Source organism: Misgurnus anguillicaudatus, chromosome 6 (assembly GCF_027580225.2).
Source record: "Misgurnus anguillicaudatus chromosome 6, ASM2758022v2, whole genome shotgun sequence".
Taxonomy (NCBI): Eukaryota; Metazoa; Chordata; class Actinopteri; order Cypriniformes; family Cobitidae; genus Misgurnus; species Misgurnus anguillicaudatus.
Window position 1 is genome coordinate 17,914,662 of NC_073342.2, and position 19,157 is coordinate 17,933,818.

Genomic DNA, 19,157 nt, shown 5'->3' on the forward strand with positions numbered 1-19,157 from the left:
ATTTTGATTAAAAATCCCTGGATTCGCAAAAACGTTTTTACGTTCGGTTGAGGTGGTTTTTGATGTATGCGAAAAAGAGTAAATGCGAAAAATGTGAGATGGAAATTGCCGAATTAATTCTGACGTAGCGAACATTAAATCCACGTGACTGACCGTCTAGCTGTTTCCGCTTGAGTTGTCTTTACCATATATGGGGCTCGACGTCATCGCAATGTGCTGCTAGTGCCTTTGGCAACTACAAGCTGCACGGCAAATACATTAATAACTTGCCCCATTGTGACTACTGTACATGCAGTCCTGTGTTCATTTTCCACGCGTACATTGTTTTGTTTACTGTTGGTTACCCAATACCACCGTCATTCGCTCAAACAGCTTGATGGAAACGCACCTAATTCGCATTGCTTTGTTTTTCTTTATTAGCGAATTTTGAAAAGATTCGCTTCACGTTTGGAAGGAAACCCAGCCAGTGACGCCTTAAAATAAATTGTAATCAAACAGTTTAAAATTAAAGTTTAAAATTCAGTCCATTACTGAACAAACTGGAGTTATTTTGCAGCACAGGCAGAATTTATTATTAGATGTATTAATAAAAACCACATCTGCCATTCATTTTGACACAAAGTCTTACAGACGTAAACAGACAACTTGTCACATTATATCCTTGTGCAATGCACTAACGGCTGGCAGAAGTCTTAGTAGGCAAAAGTGTTTTCTGTTTTGTATCCCAGCTTGTTGAGGTTGGGCAGACATGCATACTGGATCATAGGAGGTGGGCCACACATCAGGATGAGCACATCACTGGCCGGAGACGGGAGATGCTCTTTTATCATGTCAGCATTCACAAACCCTTTGCTGTATTTCCACCCTGTCACAAGATCATGGAGACAAAAAAGATCTTCAGCATCTCTACTTCAGTTAAATAATCGCAAGTAACTACTTAAAGGTGCAGTGTGTAATTTTTAGAAGGATCTCTTGACAGAAATGCAATATAATATACAAAACTACATTTTTATGGGCCTTTTTTAAATAAATCGTTATGTTTGCATTACCTTAGAATTAGATGTTTTTTATCTACATGCACGAGGGTCCCCTTACGTGGAAGTCACCATTTTGTGCCACCATGTTTCTACAGAAGCCCTTAACAGACAAACATTTTTGTCTCCGACGATGACATGTTTTTCCGGTGGCGGCTCTCTATGCATTTCAAAAGCAATTCGCAATCTCACCACTAGATGCTGCTAAAATTTACACACTGCACCTTTAATGCTCAAGTACGGTGGTGTGCTTCAGTTATAAGTATCAGGTTTTTAAAATCACAGCTCAGGGTGATTTAACCCTTGTAGGTTGTTCAAAAAAGCCACTAAATTAAACGGCTGTACGAATTTATCAGATCATTTTTTTTTCACTTTTTTGCATAAATCTGTTAATCAACCTCAGTACTGATCAAACTACCATATGTTTACAACACAATTCATGAATTTAACTCTTTAATTGCCAAGTTCATTGTGAAAAAACACACAAAATGACAGATTTTCACTATAAAAAGTGATTACGGAGTAATACCGTACCTCACAGCACATCTAATACAAGTCAATGGAGTTGGCAAAAACTACGATAAAACCTGTTGGAATGCGTATTTTGCAGCGATTTTTTGTGAGCAAATCAGTGAACACCCCTGACCACTCAGTGAGTTTCACGTCTTTGTAAATGAAAGTTTAATGCATTTTAGGAAGGATTGTTCCTGTGCACCTATAAACCCATTGTAGAGGTGGGAGGTGATACAAGAAACACCCGAAAATTCTCGGGCCAGCATCATATGTTCAAATTTCAGTCAAAACCGTTCCATTTTAATAATAAACGATCTGAAAACAGGGCTTTAAGTGTAAAATACCGTACTTGTCCTTTAAGCTCTGTTTTTGCACAGGGTTACTAAAGGGTTAATTGTATCACATGATGATCAACAGTAAAAACGACAAATTTTACCTCTTCGCAAAAGGAAAAACTGCCAACAATCAAGAATGCATGATTATATGATGTCATGGCTTCGCAATCAAAAAATGTCATTATGATGGAAGTCAAAGGGGCAAAATAGGCCAGAAACAACTAATTAGGGAGAAAAAAATTAAATCTAATGCTGCACAAAACCTAACAATGCATCAAAACCAATGTTTTTACTAATCTTTGACATGCCCAAGGTTAAAACAAATCCAGTCCACAATCACTTTTTATATTGAAAATTGTTAATTTTGTATTTTTCACTTACGATCTTGGCAATTAAAGAGTTAAAATCCTGGAATTAATCAACTGAGGTCGATTAACGGATTTATGCAAAAATTAATCTGATAAATTTTTACAGCTGATTAATTTAGTGCTTTTTGTCTACTAACAACCAAAAGGGTAGTACATTTTTGAAACATTTCAAAGCATTTTCTTAAAATGTGTGATTTGTCACCAAAATCATTCCATTTACTGAAACACAGAGAAAGTTGTGGCCAAATTAAGACAAAAAAAACCAAAAATGTCCCCATCAACCCATAAAGGTTTAGCTTGAAAAAAACCCATTTGTATTATTCTTCTGCTATAGAAATGTGCTGCATTTGGGTATTAAATAAATATGTTGTACCTTCTGAGGGTCTGTCCAGTGTGTACCACAGACTAACTTTATCAGGATGCTTTTGATGAACTTCATCCAGCTCTTTTCGTAACAGTATGTCCGTCTCAGTCTGTAAAGTTAAACACAAGGTCTTAAAATACAGCCAACAAACAGATAAAATGTGATAGAGTTTTGTCCAACAATGAATGTGACGGGCCTGGTTGGCAAATATAAGGGAGCACTTGGTGTTGTCATCTGGATCTGCAGTTATACTTCTGATCAGCTGAAGCATTGGGGTGATGCCTAAAATAAAGCAATGTGTCACTCTTAATGCATACAAAAAAAATATAAAAAAGTTCAGGTGTAGACATCTTTACCTGTTCCGCCTGCGATCATTCCCACGTGTCTAAACTTCCGCACTTTGGGTTCAGATTTTTTATCGGGTCGAATAGCAAATTTTCCTGCAAATATCAGTATAAACATATATTTATATACCATTTTATAAAGAAAGCCATGCATTTGTCATAAAGTGCAGCAAACTCTTGCAATAAGACATCGCCCTCTAGTGGCCACATTATATCATACAATCCATTGGTGTAGAGATGCTATTACTGAGACTAACAATAAATTTAATACACACACACAAAACAAATAAGCATTAGTATTCTTATTATGTTCCTTACCATTTCCATTGTATACCAATAAACCATTTGGTCCCCTGAAGTCAATGGTGTCTCCAATCTTCATGTCATTCAAGTACTGAGACATCTTACCTCCATCTGGATAGTTTGGGTGAGTGTTTTTAAAGTAAACCTGAGATTAGATAATAATGGTAATGACTAATGCATTTAAAACAGGTGCATAGCCTATACTTTCATATTGACTGAATGAGTCACTACAGTACAAAATGGTATAGTGTGCACCTTTACTACTAGATCAACGTATCCCTGGTCTTCATCACTGGACACAGGAGTGTATGCTCGGATGGCCAGAATCCCATTTACCTTTGCAGACAGGTAAACATGCTGACCTTTGAGACAGGAGCAATGCTAGTGAACATCAGCAACTCATATATTATATATATTAAATCTGTGTCAGAAAGCAAGGTTAAAAAAATGATGCAATTTCATACCGATAGGGAGACCAAGCACGTGTGATGAGGATGGTAGACCAAAGCGAAATTTCTTGGTGTCATGACTGATCTCCTGTTGCAAATGACATGGAGTTATCCCAATTGGCTACAATGACATTTCTGCTTTTCATTGAAGGAGAAAAATTTTACATTTTTAAACAGAGATTGCTTCTCAATGATATTGTATCATTGATATCGTGCACTTAATGTAAAGCAGAATTGTGCAAGGAGCACTTTTGTTTCATTGCTAAGGCTGACCTCTATCTCTTTTAGTTGCAATGGATATTTCACATTGGGATCCAGCAGGGTTTTCGGAAACTTGCTCTGCTTTCGTCCTCCGTCAGAAGCTCCTGGTTTCAGGATGAGGAACAGTATTGTGATAACCACTATAGCAATTCCCATTAACACAGGCGCTGTCTGCAAAACACATCACACACTTATATGTTATATACACTTTCAGAAATAAAGGTACAAATGCTGTCACAGGGGCAGTGCCCTTTTAAAAAGTACACTTTTGTACCTAAAGAGGGCATACACTGCAAAAATGACCTTTTTGCGTAGTATTTTTATCTTGTTTAGTACAAATATCTAAAATTTGTTAAATTAAGATGTATTTTCTTGATGAGCAAAATGACCTAAAAAAATAAGTCTAGTTTTTAGACAAAAAATATATTATTTAAGTGAATTTGTGCTTAAAACAAGCAAAAAATATCTGCCAATGGGGTAAGAATTCAAGAATTTTTTTCTCACCCCATTGGCAGATATTTTGCTTGTTTTAAGCACAAATTCACTTATATTTCATTTTTTTATTAGGTCATTTTGTTTATCAAGAAAATGCTAATTAATTTAAGAATGTTTAGATATTTCTACTGAAAACAAGACAATTTTTTGTACAGGTACAACCTGGTACCAAATGTTTACATATCTGTAACTGAAGGGTACATATTAGCACCTTTTGAAAGGATACTGCCCCCAGTTTAATAAAAGATGAACACTGCAAAAAATGATTTTCAAGAAAAAATGTTCTTAGTATTTTTGTCTTGTTTTCAGTAAAAATAAGTGATTTTGTGCATAAAACAAGCAAAAAAATCTGCCAATAGGGTAAGCAGAAAAATCGTGAACATTTTTCTTAAACACAAAATTCAAGAAAAATTTGCTTACCCCATTGGCAGATTTTTAGCTTGTTTTATGCACAAAATCACTTAAATTTGATATTTTTGGTCTAAAAACTAAACTTATTTTCTTGGGTCGTTTTGCTCATCAAGAAAACACATATTAATTTAAGAATTTTTAGATATTTTTACTGAAAACAAGACAAGATTTTTTTTCTTGAAAATCATTTTTTGCAGTGTAGCCTTCATTTGCAATACTGTGAAAACAAATTTTTTTGTTTTGTTTTTTTAATCAAACTATTTTAAAAATGCATTATATTAATAATAATAACTGTTAAAATGTCTGTGAGGTTGTAACTCATGTTTTACAACATAAAATTATTATATTGTAATGCATAGTGGCCCCCTCAAAAATTTGGAAACAATTTAACAAATGATTAAGCCATTTGGACAAACTTTAACTAGGAATAGACATATTTTACTAGAACATAAACAGCTCTTCACATATCGAGCAACATTTAACATTGATCTATGATCTTCATACTGTATGCCTGTAATAACCTCTCCCCTTCCTATCATTGCTGTGTCATCTATCCAGAATAAAATCAAGAGACAAGTGTGAAATAGACAGGGAGACATGAAGAAGGTGCTAATTGCTTTTTAATTGCAAGCCATCAAAAAGCAGGAAAGTTAAAAGGAAATATATACTTACTAGAACTGAATCCATTTTGTACTATTTTCAGTATCAGTTAATGTGGTTAAAGTTCACTATAAGTGAGGTAGAAGTTGTTCACAGTTCATTTTTTCTGTATTCCAACCTTTGTACTAGCATAGTTAGAGGGTGTCTATGGAGTAGGCGGGGCTAATTATATTCAGCCAATTGGAGTGTACATACCAGTAGCACCAGCCAATAGTAATGGATTATTCCAACTGGTGGGTTGTGACAGTGGTTCTTTGGCTATGGCACTTTATGCAGGTTTGTGAATGGTGTGGGATCACCCCACTGCCTGATCATACTTTCAGAGGGCTGGACTTATAGATACCCTCTCAAGAACAGTATGACAAGACTATACAGATACAAATAAACACAAGAAATATGTTTTAAAATTTTGTTTAAGCTAAAGTTATCTTTATCTAAAACAAAGCATTGATTTTAAAACGTTTTACAAAAAACACAAAGAAAGGCTGTTATTATGTCTGAGCTTTTAGTGTCCAAATAGTCTGAGACCCAATGAATGATGGCTGGCACTGAAGAATACACGGCTGGTCTCTGAGTCCCACTGAATGACTCTCCCCAGCTCTTCAAACCCATTAAAACAACACCAGTGTTGCCTAGACAAACTAGAGGTCCTCCTGAATCAGTCCAGTGAGTCTGTCAAAATGTAAAAAAATAAAATAAAGATTATGGAAACATATTATTGTTCAAAGTGTAATTGAAGAGTTTTGTTGCAAAACGAGATAACTCAGTTTTTCCCCCGAAATCTCGTTTTTTGGTTGTGTATTCCAATTAATATCAATTCAACTGCAGTTATTTTGATTTAAACCTTCATAACTTAAAAAATACAGTAGCACCATAAAACAAAATAATAACATGATAACATAATAATAAACATGTTTTGACAAAAATGTTAAAAACGTAGTTATCTCGTTTTGCAACGAAACTCTTCAATTGCAGATATAATTGTTTATGCAAGAGTAGGCTATAAGTATAAATAAATAAATCATGGAAAATAAACAATAAAAAAATTACATATATTTTGGTAATAAAAATGGGAATATTTATTTATTTATTTATTTATTTATTGAATAGTTACACTCGTAGATATGTATAAAGGCTAGATGTGTTACGGCGGAGTCTCTAACGTCATAACCTGGCGGCCATCTTACCACAGGGCGCTCGCTCACTTGTAGCATTGAGTTTTAATGATGCATGCACTTTCAAATGACCACAACCTGCCCAATTCTCTACCAATTTTCATACGGGTTGGTTTCTTAAAAACGTTATTAACGTGGCTACAATTCTGGATGCTTTAACATGTTTCATGAAAATTATTATTTTGTTAGTTTAAGTATGCGGTGTCATAAATACATCTTTGCCGTTTATAACAAACCCAACCCGAGTGAAAATCGGTAGTAAACTAAGCAAGTCATGGCCACCCAAAAGCACCTGCATCATAAAAACACAATGCCACGAGTGAGCGAGCGCCCTGCGGCAAGATGGCCGCCAAAAGCGGATGTTCCACTCAATTGGCCAGCAGCGCGGGCGAGACATGTCTTTGACCAGTCACATGAAACGCGCGAGCCAATTGCGTTTGAACCTTTTGACGTCAAAAATGGCGCTTATAATTAAATGTAAGCTGCCATCTTTCTTCAAAATAACACAAAAGATTTTTTTGGGGAAAATGGTTTGTTGTTTATTCTTTAAATTAACAAATTATGCTGACTGGAGCTTTAAAACGGACTGCTCTGAAAAGTCTCGTGTCAGTGAGTAAAATAATGTGCACATTGTGTAAATAGTGTGGGTATATTGCGGCTATTCCTCACAAAAATACGTCGTATGGTTTAATTTTCAGTGTTTGAAACCGAAAAGGGCTTGAAGATCTCCTGATATGGATGTGAAACTCCAAAACGAGATTGGGCGTGGCTTCTTAAGTTTGACACGACAACCCTCCAATTTACTGTCACATTTTACCACTAGATGGCATCATATAATCAAATATTCTCTCTCTCTCTCTCTCTCTCTCTCTCTCTCTCTCTCTCTCTCTCTCTCTCTCTCTCTCTCTCTCTCTCTCTCTCTCTCTCTCTCTCTCTCTCTCTCTCTCTCTCTCTCTCTCGTCGTTTAATCACCATGCATGATCCTGCACTGTCCCCCTCTGTCTGTCCAGCACATAGCATACTAGGTGTTAATCTGCTGATGTGTTGTTCACACACTTTCCTTTCCAGCACGGATATTTTTAGCTGTACAGATTGGTACCACCCTTGTCCTGCTAAAAAGAGTGCATAACTTTTAACTGTAAAGGGCAAAAAGTTTAACAGACATTAAATATATGCTTTAGGGAATGTGGATAAGGAGTATCAGATCTGATTATATGGCAGGAAGTTGTTTGAGTTCAAATGCAGAACGTCAAACATTAAAGATCAATATTAAACTCATTCAATGAATAGTCGTGCAATGTCATGTTTGCTTAATACACAAACATCAGAATACCCTCACATAAAACTATTGACCTATCACAATGGTCTTTTTTGTCAGGTGACGTACATTGTCTGGTCCACACTGCAGTCCAGCAGTGGAGAGAAGAGGGGATATCCTGTCCAACAAAAGGTAAACAGACAGCCTGTGTGCTTTCATCGAAATTTAAAGGAGAGCTTAGCTGAAGCAAAGCTGTGTTGTTGTTCAAAGATGAAGAGTTGAAATGAGGATGTTTAAAGATTCGGATAACATTAAGGGTCTGAGAGAAGAAGAGAAGTTAGCTTTAAAATGCACAAAAGTTTACAGTAGATTTTCCTAGATCTTTAATTGTTTCTAAAACAACATTTCTAAAAACTAATCACTGACCTGATTGTAAGTTCAGTTTAGGGATGAAAGGAATGTGCAGCATTCCTAGACCAATTCCGGACCAGTTATTGCCCTCTATTTAATTGGTTGTTGCAGGGTCCTGTATGACTGGTCGATAGGAATGTTGTTTCAGAACCCACAAAGGATGTTGACCTAGGAATGTGTTTTTTATGGAAAGATTCTATTGTGTAATCCAATCATAAAACAAATCATTCATACCTGTTTCTTTGAACCTCCTGTTTTCACTGTTAAGAATCTTAAAAGTCTCTCTTCCCTAAGGTAAAAAAGGTTTTATCAGCATACTTTACTGTTTATTTATAAGATCTAATCTCTTTTTCTAAGTGAGTAAATTTTTACTGCGCTAGGAATGGCCTTATCTCCTGTTTATTTTTCGGTTGCTCACAGGTTATAGACACAGCTTGCAGAAGTGAGAATCCATGTTGAATGGACAACGGCCCCGCTGCACTTATGACCTGCACCCAGGCCAATGCTCACATGCCACCGCCAGGGCAGAATCCCATCACCCTCTGCTTTCCTCTGTGTCCAACCCAGCAACAGCAAAGACGTCATGCATTTCACACACAGCTGAGAAATGAATGGTATGTTTGTGGTAAAACCAAGTTCACCCAATGTTCAGAGATAAATAAGAGGTCTCATTTTATAAACTTCATACAGTATGTTCTTTCATTTTATGTCATTTAATGCGAGACAAAATGCCTCTTTTAAAGCTTTTGGCAATACTTAAATACTAATGAGAGCAGGAACGAAGGTATGCAAGACAAACCAGCCCATAAATGTGGTGATATAACTTTGCTGTTATAATTTGTTTTCTCTCCTTTATCTTCAGAGGCCATATCTCTGAGATCTGTTAGGAAATGTAACTTACATCATATTGTGCAACAGAAGTATGTGGTTACAAATTCAACACGTCAATCATAAGCATAATAGAGAGATTTTAACAAGTGTAAGAAGCAATAATTGTTTACATTTTAGAAAAGAATTAAAGTTTACATTTAAGTTGCTTTTATAAATGTGTATTTAAAAAAAAAGTTGTGCATCTTGAAACAAAACAATGGCACTGCCTTGTCTGTGAAAATAATGTAAAGTGAATCCCTTGAAAATTGTTTCTAAACAATTATAAATGTTAGAAATGAATCGCTGAAACACACCGTATAGACTATGCGGTATTGAGTTTTTCACCATTTTTGAGTTCTAGGCGGGCCTCAGTGGCGGACGTTGACTTCTTTTTTCGAGAGTGCACGATGCGAATTTCTTCACAACATGTATTTAGCCCGTCATGTGTGTGGTTCGTAATTTCAAAATATGTGTTCGGCGCTTGGAGTGAACCTGTGTGCATCACGTGCCCTGGCCAAACAAGTGCGTCTAAAGCAGGGGTGCCAACCCTGCTCCTGGAGGGCCACCGCCCCGCAGACCCCAGCTCCAACCCAACTCCAACACACCTGTTGGTAATTATCAAGCAACCCTGAACACCTTGATTAGCTGCTTCAGCTGTGTTTGATTGGGGTTGGAGCCAAAATCCGCAGGACGGCAGCCCTCCAGGAACAGGGCCGGGCACCCCTGTTCTAAAGGGTTTACTGTTAAGGGAGTGTCTTGCGTGTATTTTGTCAACGTGAGCGTCTCTTTTATAATTTGACACGTATGCGGCAGGCGCTTATTTTGACAAAACACGTGATGCACATTGTTCACCTGACGCAACAAACACATATTTTGAAAACACAAGCAACACACATGACACCGAACACATATTTTGAATTTGTGCCCCTCGAAAGAGCAGTCACGAGTCCCCACTGGCTGGCCTAAAACAGTGGCTCGATGACGCACATGAGCCACCGTGCATGACCCCACCCCTAACACATTCACAATCATTCATTCAGGTTGTAGCGTTATTTGAAAGTTAAGAGGGAGACGGCAGCTTTCCCGTGAGTAGGCGTGGTTTCAGCACTGACATGGGCACACCCCTACCGCTTGAGAATCCTGCTATTTTTCCATCATTCAAATTTGGTTGGGTGGTTAATAAAAAAAAAAAGATTTTACATTTTTCTGTGGTGTGACAAACTCAGAACACGTTTAATATCTGACTTCACAGGGACTTTCAAAGTTTTTCTTCTAACTTTAAATAACAAAATACATACTTTCAAAGTTTTTTTTTTTTTGCTTTTATTGTAGAGCTTTTGTAAGGTAGCATACACTCACCTAAAGGATTATTAGAAACACCTGTTCAATTTCTCATTATTGCAATTATCTAATCAACCAATCACATGACAGTTGCTTCAGTGCATTTAGGGGTGTGGTCCTGGTCAAGACAATCGCCTGAACTCCAAACTGACTGTCAGAATGGGAAAGAAAGGTGATTTAAGCAATTTGAAGCGTGGCATGGTTGTTGGTGCCAGACGGGTCGGTCTGAGTATTTCACAATCTGCTCAGTTACTGGGATTTTCATGCACAACCACTTCTAGGGTTTACAAAAAATGGTGTGAAAATGGAAAAACTTCCAGTATGTGGCAGTCCTGTGGGCGAAAAAAATGCCTTGTTGATGCTAGAGGTCAGAGGAGAATGGGCCGACTGATTCAAGCTGATAGAAGAGCAACTTTGACTGAAATAACCACACAGAAATGTTGCCTGGTCTGATGAGTTTCGATTTCTGTTGAGACATTCAGATGGTAGAGTCAGAATTTGGCGTAAACAGAATGAGAACATGGACCCTTCATGTCACTGTGCAGGTTGGTGCTGGTGGTGTAATGGTGTGGGGGATGTTTTCTTGGCACACTTTAGGCCCCTTAGTGCCAATTAGGCATCGTTTAAATGCCACGGCCTACCTGAGCATTGTTTTTGACCATGTCCATCCCTTTATGACCACCATATACCCATCCTCTGATGGCTACTTTCAGCAGGATAATGCACCATGTCGCAAAGCTCAAATCATTTCAAATAGTCAACAGATCTCAACCCAATAGAGCATCTTTGGGATGTGGTGGAATGGGAGCTTCGTGCCCTGGATGTGCATCCCACAAATCTCCATCAACTGCAAGATGATCCTGGGCCAACATTTCTAAAGAATGCTTTCAGCACCTTGTTGAATCAATGTCACGTAGAATTAAGGCAGCTCTGAAGGCGAAAGGGGGTCAAACACAATATTAGTATGGTGTTCCTAATAATCCTTTAGATGAGTGTAATTTATTTTTTAAGTTAGCGTGTGTATATATTTATATAGTGCCATGGTACTATTTGTATATGGGTCACAAGTGGGTCAAGTTTATCACACGGTGCGTTTCTTTGCTCATGTTGGACATTCTTACCTTTTTTGCTGATAAAAGAAAGGGAGGCGTTGAAACCTCGGCCGAATACGCTGCTGTCTGTGCTTAACTCCAGAAGCATTATATGACCATTGCTGAGAACAGCTGGAGGGACACTCCTGCCACATATAACCACTTAAAACACACACAAAAAATACATTTTTCATAATGCCACAATGCAGAATTGTCCATTTGTGTTACATTTAGCTAACAATGTTACTTCAAATTTAACAATCTTTATTATTTTTTACCTATTTCGTCCTCTCCGTTAATATCTCCAAACACTGTAAGCGAATCATATTGGCAGTTCTCAGATTCCTCAAGGTCAAAGTCATCAAAGTTCAGCTTTAAAATACAAAAAGTTGTCTGGTTGTTAACAGTGTATTATTTATAGGATAGCAATATCTTGACAAATCATTGTCTGATGTCTAAAGCCATGGCTACATCTTACTTTTTGTCTTTTGAAAAGACATACAATCTATTTTGTAAGTACCACTACATGTACATTACATTTAAGACTGTATTGTGTATAGCGTTATGGTGTCTTTCTGCAGAATCAAATGGAGTATCACATTCTCTCTAGCAGTGAAACCGATCACATGAGAGCCACCAATCTTACACCATGCATGTATTTATGACCGGACAGTAAGGTCACGACTAAACAGATATTAGAAACCACACACTCACTGGGCCAAAGGAGATTACCAAGGGCTAGAGAGTTGTTTTCACCTTGACTATATGGTCTTCTGGGGCATAGATGACCCAGCGGCAAAGGATGTTGTTGTTGTACGGTTGTGGATGGGAGGGGCTCTTCACAGCCCTTTTGGGTTGTAACAGCACCACTGTTCCACATTGGGCTCCTGCACAAACACAAAAGGAAAAACTGGCGGAATGGAGCCCGGCTGGTGACGTCGCATCATGGTTTCGCATTTCTGTCTGGCAGGGGTCATGCTGAGGAGAGCAGGGTGGTGATTTGAATCCTGCTCTTACCTTTTCTGAACTTGCATCTGGTATATGGCCCCCAGTCAAACATGTAACTATGGAAACGGTCCCATTGAGATTAACTCTCTAAGGACCCTATCTGAACGACTGCGGTATGAAAACAGAATTCTGCTGGGGAATAATTAGTTCATTTTACCTAACTAGGGAGCACACCTTGTCGACCAGGCGGTGAAGCGGGCAGGCATGACTAGGAGAGCACATCAGGGTGATTTCTTTTTATAGTGATATTGTATGGATACAAACAATGTAAATGAGCTTTTACAACATCATGTGTAGTAATGTGCTGAATAAAGCAAAAAGCCTACTGTATATGCATGAGTAATTTTGTAGAAGAATAATACACAGTGACTTATTGTGCATTTATAACACATATTTGAGATACACAACGTTTTTGAGTTAACTAATATTTTTTATCATTCCACAGTTGTGGAACAGCTCTAGAGAAGGTACGCAATAATGTTTTTCCCTTTTTGAGACGGCACCACAAGCGGTCACTTGGTGACAGAGTGCAGGAATCGAGAGGGTACGTACAGTAAGGCTATATAGAAAGAAACCGTGGGATCATAAGGGTGGAACGACAAGTGGAGTTGAGTGTCATCCGCATAGCATTGGCAGTAAAAGCCATGTTTTCAAATGACAGAACCCAGGGATTACATGTGTATTGAAAAGACCAGTGGTCCAAGCACGGAGCCTTGAGGTACCCCGGTATTATGACGTTGGGGTTCAGAGACATCACCTCTCCAGGATACTCTAAATGACCTACCTAAGAGGTAAGACCTGAACCATAGAAGCACTGTGTCAGAGACACCCATAGCCACGACGGTCGCTGTGTCAGAGACACCTATAGTCATGAGGGTTCTGGGATGTTGTAATAACTGTAGGTACAAATACAATTGAGAAACGTATTCCCACAAGAGCAAAATGATAAAGGATTATGTTTAATATGAAGTTATGTTATCAATAATAATAATAACAATTCTTCCACCAAGTGCAATAATTTCCCAACAAGCAAATTAGTTCTGGGATCGCTCCCGGAAAGAGGACCTAATAACATTCCCATAACATTCCCAGAAAGCCCTCTGTGTGAACAAGATGCAAATAATGGCGTAAGGGGCGTGCCGTAGTGAGGATGCACGTGTCATCGCAACAATGATATTATGGTTCAGCTCTTTAAAATGAGGGATTTACATGCAGATTAACATTCACAATGAGAACTGGACTGAAGCAGAGATCATAGAGCTCGTCACTATCCACGCTGAAGCTGAGATCTTTCAGCAGCATAAAACAATAGTGTGTCACATGCTCTTATGAGCTTATAATGAACAAAAATGCAAATGCGTCATCGCAACAAGATAAATTGTTCAGCTCTTTAAAACGGGGGTTTTAAATGCACATTAACAATCACGGGGAGAAATGTCTGCAAAAGAAGCAGAGATCAGGGAGGTCGTCAAAAATACACTCTGAAGCTGAGATCATTCACCAGCAACTAGAACAGCATGTCACGCTCCTTTATAAATATTCTAAAGAGAGAAATAATGGATAATAAGAAAACTTCACGTCACATGTCTTTACGGGATATTTACGGTATCTGTGTGAATGCACACACAGATTGCGGAAAATCATTGGCAGTGTGAAGGAACCAAAAATCTAACTATCCCAGACAAATCCTGGATGCATTTTCTGTAATATCTAAGCTCGGAAAGGTTATTAAAACCTGTTGCTAAGGATTTAAGTGTGCAGACGTCTTTATTTTCATTGACTACTTTATTGTCTGGCACCTAATTGATCATGAGTGCGGTGTAACTCTTCCTGTAATATCTTTGTGAAAAGGGCTTTAGCCAGACTACTCTATTGGGTCTATAGTTAACCTAGACTGTGAAATGGCGACTATTGCTTGCTGGGTAGGCTTTGTTGTTGGATTGTCACTGAACAGGCTTGACGTACGCCTTATCCATTCAGACTGTTTTACTTGAACATTGCTGTATTTACAGTATAACCCCCTTTCTTAAACTTTGTTGACTTGTGCTTTTAGGTGCTACAAGAACTGGTGAAACCAGTCTGACAGTTTCTACTCACCAAAACTATAGTCTTCCTGAACATCACTGAAGTGCATGGTGAATCCGGTTCCTGTTCTGCTTACATCAGACACAAACTGCACCGCCACACTTTGGGAACCCACAATAAGAATGGGGGAAGGGGTTTGACTGCCACAGAACCGCCCTGGTGAACGAGGTGGACATGTAGAACATACTCCTATGAACCATCTGCATTATTTGTATTGGACATGAAATCTGAAGAAAACGAATTAAACGTTTTCCAAAAAAGCCAAAAGTTATAGAAGAGTTAAGTTACATGCATTTCATCCAAAGTGACTTTACAAGGTATACATTTTATTCAAACCCATTACATTTTGTGCTGCAAATGCAATGCTCTACCATTGATCTATACAGGAGCATATTATTAGCTAGCTTATATAAGATACTTTGATTAGTTCTGACATGTTGTTGTTGTTCTCTAGTACTTTAGGTGAATCGCATCATCTTTTCATCACTATATATAACTATCAATTACATTCCATGTTCAAAGAACAAGAAGAACGTGTTATGAATTTTTCATAGTGTCCTGTTTCTCCTTCTCACCTATTTGATTGTCCCCATCAACATACACCGTCACATGGTCGCTTTGGCACAGTTTGTCATCCTCTAGGCCAAACTCTTGGAACTCCATTAGAACAAGCTTACCAGCTCCGGCTCGAATGGACCACAGACATATTCTGAACCAAGAAATAAAACATAAACTGCCAAATGATGAAAGGATTTTACATTTAGGAAGGAAACATCAAATTACTAGACATGTGACTTACTCATTGTTGTCGTAGCTCTGCCCTGGACGAGCTGGATTGCTGATAATGCCTTTATTTTCATGTACAACACCATCTGCAACACTGCACATAGACGTGTCTACTCCTACATGGAGTTCAGTAAGCAAGCAAAACACTTTCATTCAAAGCTGCCAATATTCCTGAAAGGACTTTGTGTTGAGTGACTTGCTCAAAGTTAAAATGGTGATGAATCACATACCAACCTTTCCTAAGATTGAACTTAATCCATAAAAGAAACATTGAGACATCTGTGAATACTCCAGGAGAGCCTCTCCTCGATGGAGGTTTGTTCCTGTTGCTATTCCAGCTTCGGCCACAACCCTTACCCCATGAAGTGATCCCCACTGCCACCCATTGCCCGTCTGCTCTGGGGCACAGGAGAGGACCCCCAGAATCCCCCTGGAGCACAGATAGATGGGGAACTTGGTTTGGAAAAGAGCTTGTACCACCCAGTCAATCTGAATTAAAGAGGAAAGTGTTGGAGAAAATACGTGGCAACATACTTGGCAGGCATCTCTACCTCCGCCCTCTGGACCGGCACACAGCACTGTAAAGATCTCCTGCCCAGGTCTAAGAGTTTGCAGAACATGTATGCACCTGCTTTGCTTGACCAGGTCCAAATGCACCTCTTGAAGAACTGAAGGCAACAGCCCTCCTAAACACAAGATGAACCGTCTCACCTTCATGCTAGCGATGCAATGATCTCTGAGATAATTCTTTAAATAATAATGTGATCATCATGTTAAAATGAACTCTTACTCTCTTTAATTCGACCCCAACCTCCAACAACACACGTGGTCTTAGGAGGAAATCTCTCAGCAGGATTAGGGAGACAAACAGGCTTAATAAAATCTCCTGTCAAGAAAACATACACATATAATGTCTCTAAAACAGCATTCAAATTTAATTATGTCTGATGTTTTGTGATAAAACAATAATAGAGTGTCTAATATAATGTATTATGTCTCCTGGAAAGACTTGCCAAACTGAATGCGTCCATTAAGCTCCAGAAGAGCGATGTCATAGCTCATTGGCGAGGAGTGTTGATACATTTCATGGAACTTCACGGCCTTTACACGGAAGCTCTGCTCTCCCCTTTCAACTTTTCGGTTATTAAAATCACCTGCCACAGCCTCGACCGTATGCAGGAAATCCCTAAGGGCAAGCAATTATATTCAAGAGCAAGTCACTGAAAAGTTAACCGTCTACAGTGTAAGGCAAAAGGTTATGATGGGTCGTGGACCTACGCTGATACGCTCACAAAACAGTGAGCAGCTGTTAAAAGCCAGTGGTCTGTCAAGATGGCTGCGGAGCAGAAATGTGATCCTCGGATCCTAAAAGACACCTATAGATGAATATATAGATGTCATATCTCCATAGCATGACACTTTAGGTTATTTAAAGGGGACATTTCACAATACTTTTTTGAAGGGGCCATGGCATGAAAGTCTGACTTTTTCCATGTTTAAGTGCTATGATTGGGTCCCCAGTGCTTCTATCAACATAGAAAATGTAAAAAAGATCAACCCATTAACTGAGTTTTGGTAAACCATTCTCTGCAAGCACATGAAAAAATAGGTTGTTGAAATTTGGTTCTACTTATGATGTCATAAGGAGCTCTTATTATAATAATACCACCCCTTAATCTGCACTTAATCTAACCACAGCTCTGCCATTTAGTGGAGAGAAAAGCACAATTATGTTTTAATTGCAACAAACCACTATCATTGTGATCAGTGTTTGAATTTCATCAGCTCATTTGCATTTTAAAGGACACACCCAAAACGGCACATTTTTTGCACACACCTACAAAGTGGCAATTTTAACATGCTATAATAAATTATTTATATGGTGTTTTGAGCTAAAACTTCACATATGTGCTCTGGGGACACTAAAGATTTATTTGACATCTTAAAAAAGTCTTGTGCCATGGCCCCTTTAAGATGTAAAATAAATCTTTGGTGTCCCAGAGTACGTATGTGAAGTTTTAGCTAAAAATACCATATAGATAATTTATTACAACATGTTAAAATTGCCACTTTGTAGGTGTAAGCAAAAAAGTGCCGTTTTGGGTGTGTCCTTTAAATGCGAATTAGCTGATCTCTGCACTAAATGGCAGTGCTGTGGTTGGATAGTACCGATTAAGGGGTGGAATTATCCCCTTCTGACATCACAAAGGGAGGCAAATTTCAATTACCTATTTTTTCCACATGCTTGTGTAGAATTGTTCACCAAAACTAAGGTACTGTGTTGATCTTTTTCACATTTATAAAAGCATTGGGATCCAATCATAGCACTTAAACAAAAGTCAGATTTTCATGATATGTCCCCTTTAAAAGCAAAATATACGAATCATGTAAAATGCTCAGTTATGTACCAGCCATGGGTGGGACCCCTGTCTGGCCTCGGATCCTCCGATGACCCTCACAGATCGGTGTAGGATGTTTCTTGGCCCGGAGGAGCCGCACTTTGCATCTGAAAATTTAGCAAAATTCAACAATCTTTCTTTATTAAACATTAGAAAAGTGATTTAAATTGTTCTTACCATACATATGGATAGGAAGAATTATGTGAAAACAACAAAACAATTTGAGAAAGGCAACATATGACCTGTTGGATAATCCAGACATCCTGTGTCATGTACTGCCAATGCGGCTAAGATTGGAGAATTTATAGAGGGGCTAAAGGGGTGGTCTTTTTGACAAAAGGGGTAAAATGTGGTTACTTATTAACAGACGTTAGACAGGAAATGGGCAAAGGGTGGCATTAAAATTGGTAATTAAACATGTTGGTATTTAGCATGAATACTTTATTTAACACCACATATAAATCCAGGATATGTTTGCAAGCATCACAGTTTAGTCTATAAACATTTATTGTCTAATTTGTCCCTAAAAATTGAGCTATTTTTAGTTTTAAATGATGAAATTATATATTTTATAAATATTATTTGTCTCATGAATCTACAGGGCACAAGAAACTAAAGCTGAAATAGTGTTCTACAGCTCTTTGTGATTCAGACTCCTCCATTGACAATGATGTTTTCCCTCAAGGACCAGAATGACCTTTAATTCTAAAGGTTTATTGGAAGTTGCTAGGTTCTGGAATTTTCCAAGTTCTCTCTTTAAACTAAACATACAAGTCTACAGTAAAGGGAGATGTTATAAATGATCAAATGAATAAGGAACTAGGCAAATATATTTTAAAGTGGCACTTTGTATACAAAAAAGTTAATGAATAGGGCAATGGACTAATTGAATGTTTTAATTTGTTATCGTTTTAAGGTATACACACTCTCAGAAATACAGGTACAAAAGCTGTCACTGGGACGGTATCCTTTAAAAATGTCCTAATAAAGGTTCATATATATGTTTACATTTGGTTCCTTTGAGGTACTAATGTGCACTCTTTGGGTACAAATGTGTACTTTTTGACTGCCCCAGTGACAGCTTTTGTACCTTTATTTCTGAGAGGGCCTGCTGTGCAGTGGTCAGAGAATATACACAAACCAGAGCTCTGTAAAGCTTTTAGTCAAAAGACAACTGTTCTCAAAGTGATTGCATT

The 19,157-nt window shown here is 38.1% G+C and overlaps 4 protein-coding genes across 7 annotated transcripts in view; all 4 read right to left on the reverse strand.

Annotated features, from left to right (window-relative positions):
- Nucleotides 1-545: 545 nt before the first annotated feature.
- The window catches only part of cyb5r2 (cytochrome b5 reductase 2), a 117,058-nt gene continuing 98,446 nt past the window's right edge, over nt 546-19,157 (reverse strand). Inside the window, exons 2-10 of the mRNA XM_055193132.2 lie at nt 5,550-5,572; nt 3,984-4,142; nt 3,726-3,798; nt 3,517-3,623; nt 3,277-3,406; nt 2,971-3,054; nt 2,811-2,896; nt 2,624-2,723; nt 546-865 (exon numbers count right to left, since the gene is read on the reverse strand). Of these exons, the coding sequence (XP_055049107.2) occupies nt 693-865; nt 2,624-2,723; nt 2,811-2,896; nt 2,971-3,054; nt 3,277-3,406; nt 3,517-3,623; nt 3,726-3,798; nt 3,984-4,142; nt 5,550-5,564 (927 nt within the window). The 5' untranslated portion in view covers nt 5,565-5,572 and the 3' untranslated portion in view covers nt 546-692. The remainder of the gene's footprint in view (nt 866-2,623; nt 2,724-2,810; nt 2,897-2,970; nt 3,055-3,276; nt 3,407-3,516; nt 3,624-3,725; nt 3,799-3,983; nt 4,143-5,549; nt 5,573-19,157) is intronic.
- Nucleotides 6,031-9,280, reverse strand: LOC129434218 (chymotrypsinogen B). 4 transcript variants are annotated; one of them, XR_012370039.1, is made up of 5 exons: nt 9,181-9,280; nt 8,800-8,981; nt 8,616-8,670; nt 7,685-8,289; nt 6,031-6,209 (listed from the first exon to the last, which is right to left on the reverse strand). XR_012370039.1 is itself a non-coding variant. In XM_055193135.2 (4 exons), the coding sequence occupies exons 1-4, from the start codon at nt 8,964-8,966 to the stop codon at nt 6,196-6,198; spliced, it is 426 nt and encodes a 141-aa protein (XP_055049110.2). In that variant the 5' UTR covers nt 8,967-9,168; the 3' UTR covers nt 6,031-6,195. The 4 variants fall into 4 exon arrangements, 1 of the variants encoding a protein (XP_055049110.2); XR_012370037.1 differs by lacking the exon at nt 9,181-9,280 and having other exon boundaries at nt 8,800-9,168; XR_012370038.1 differs by lacking the exon at nt 9,181-9,280 and having other exon boundaries at nt 8,754-9,168.
- Nucleotides 11,530-16,455, reverse strand: LOC129433043 (ovochymase-2; the record flags this gene model as incomplete). The annotated part of the gene is made up of 9 exons (XM_055191494.2): nt 11,530-11,845; nt 11,962-12,055; nt 12,440-12,570; nt 14,789-14,932; nt 15,352-15,485; nt 15,576-15,678; nt 15,797-15,992; nt 16,097-16,248; nt 16,353-16,455. Coding segments are annotated over 9 exons (1,299 nt in total), but the record flags the coding sequence as incomplete, so codon positions are not given.
- LOC141364207 (ovochymase-2-like) lies at nt 16,374-18,111 on the reverse strand. The gene is made up of 3 exons (XM_073868298.1): nt 17,971-18,111; nt 16,841-16,938; nt 16,374-16,748 (listed from the first exon to the last, which is right to left on the reverse strand). Exons 1-3 carry the CDS (start codon nt 18,109-18,111, stop codon nt 16,553-16,555), a joined length of 435 nt encoding a protein of 144 aa, XP_073724399.1. The 3' UTR covers nt 16,374-16,552.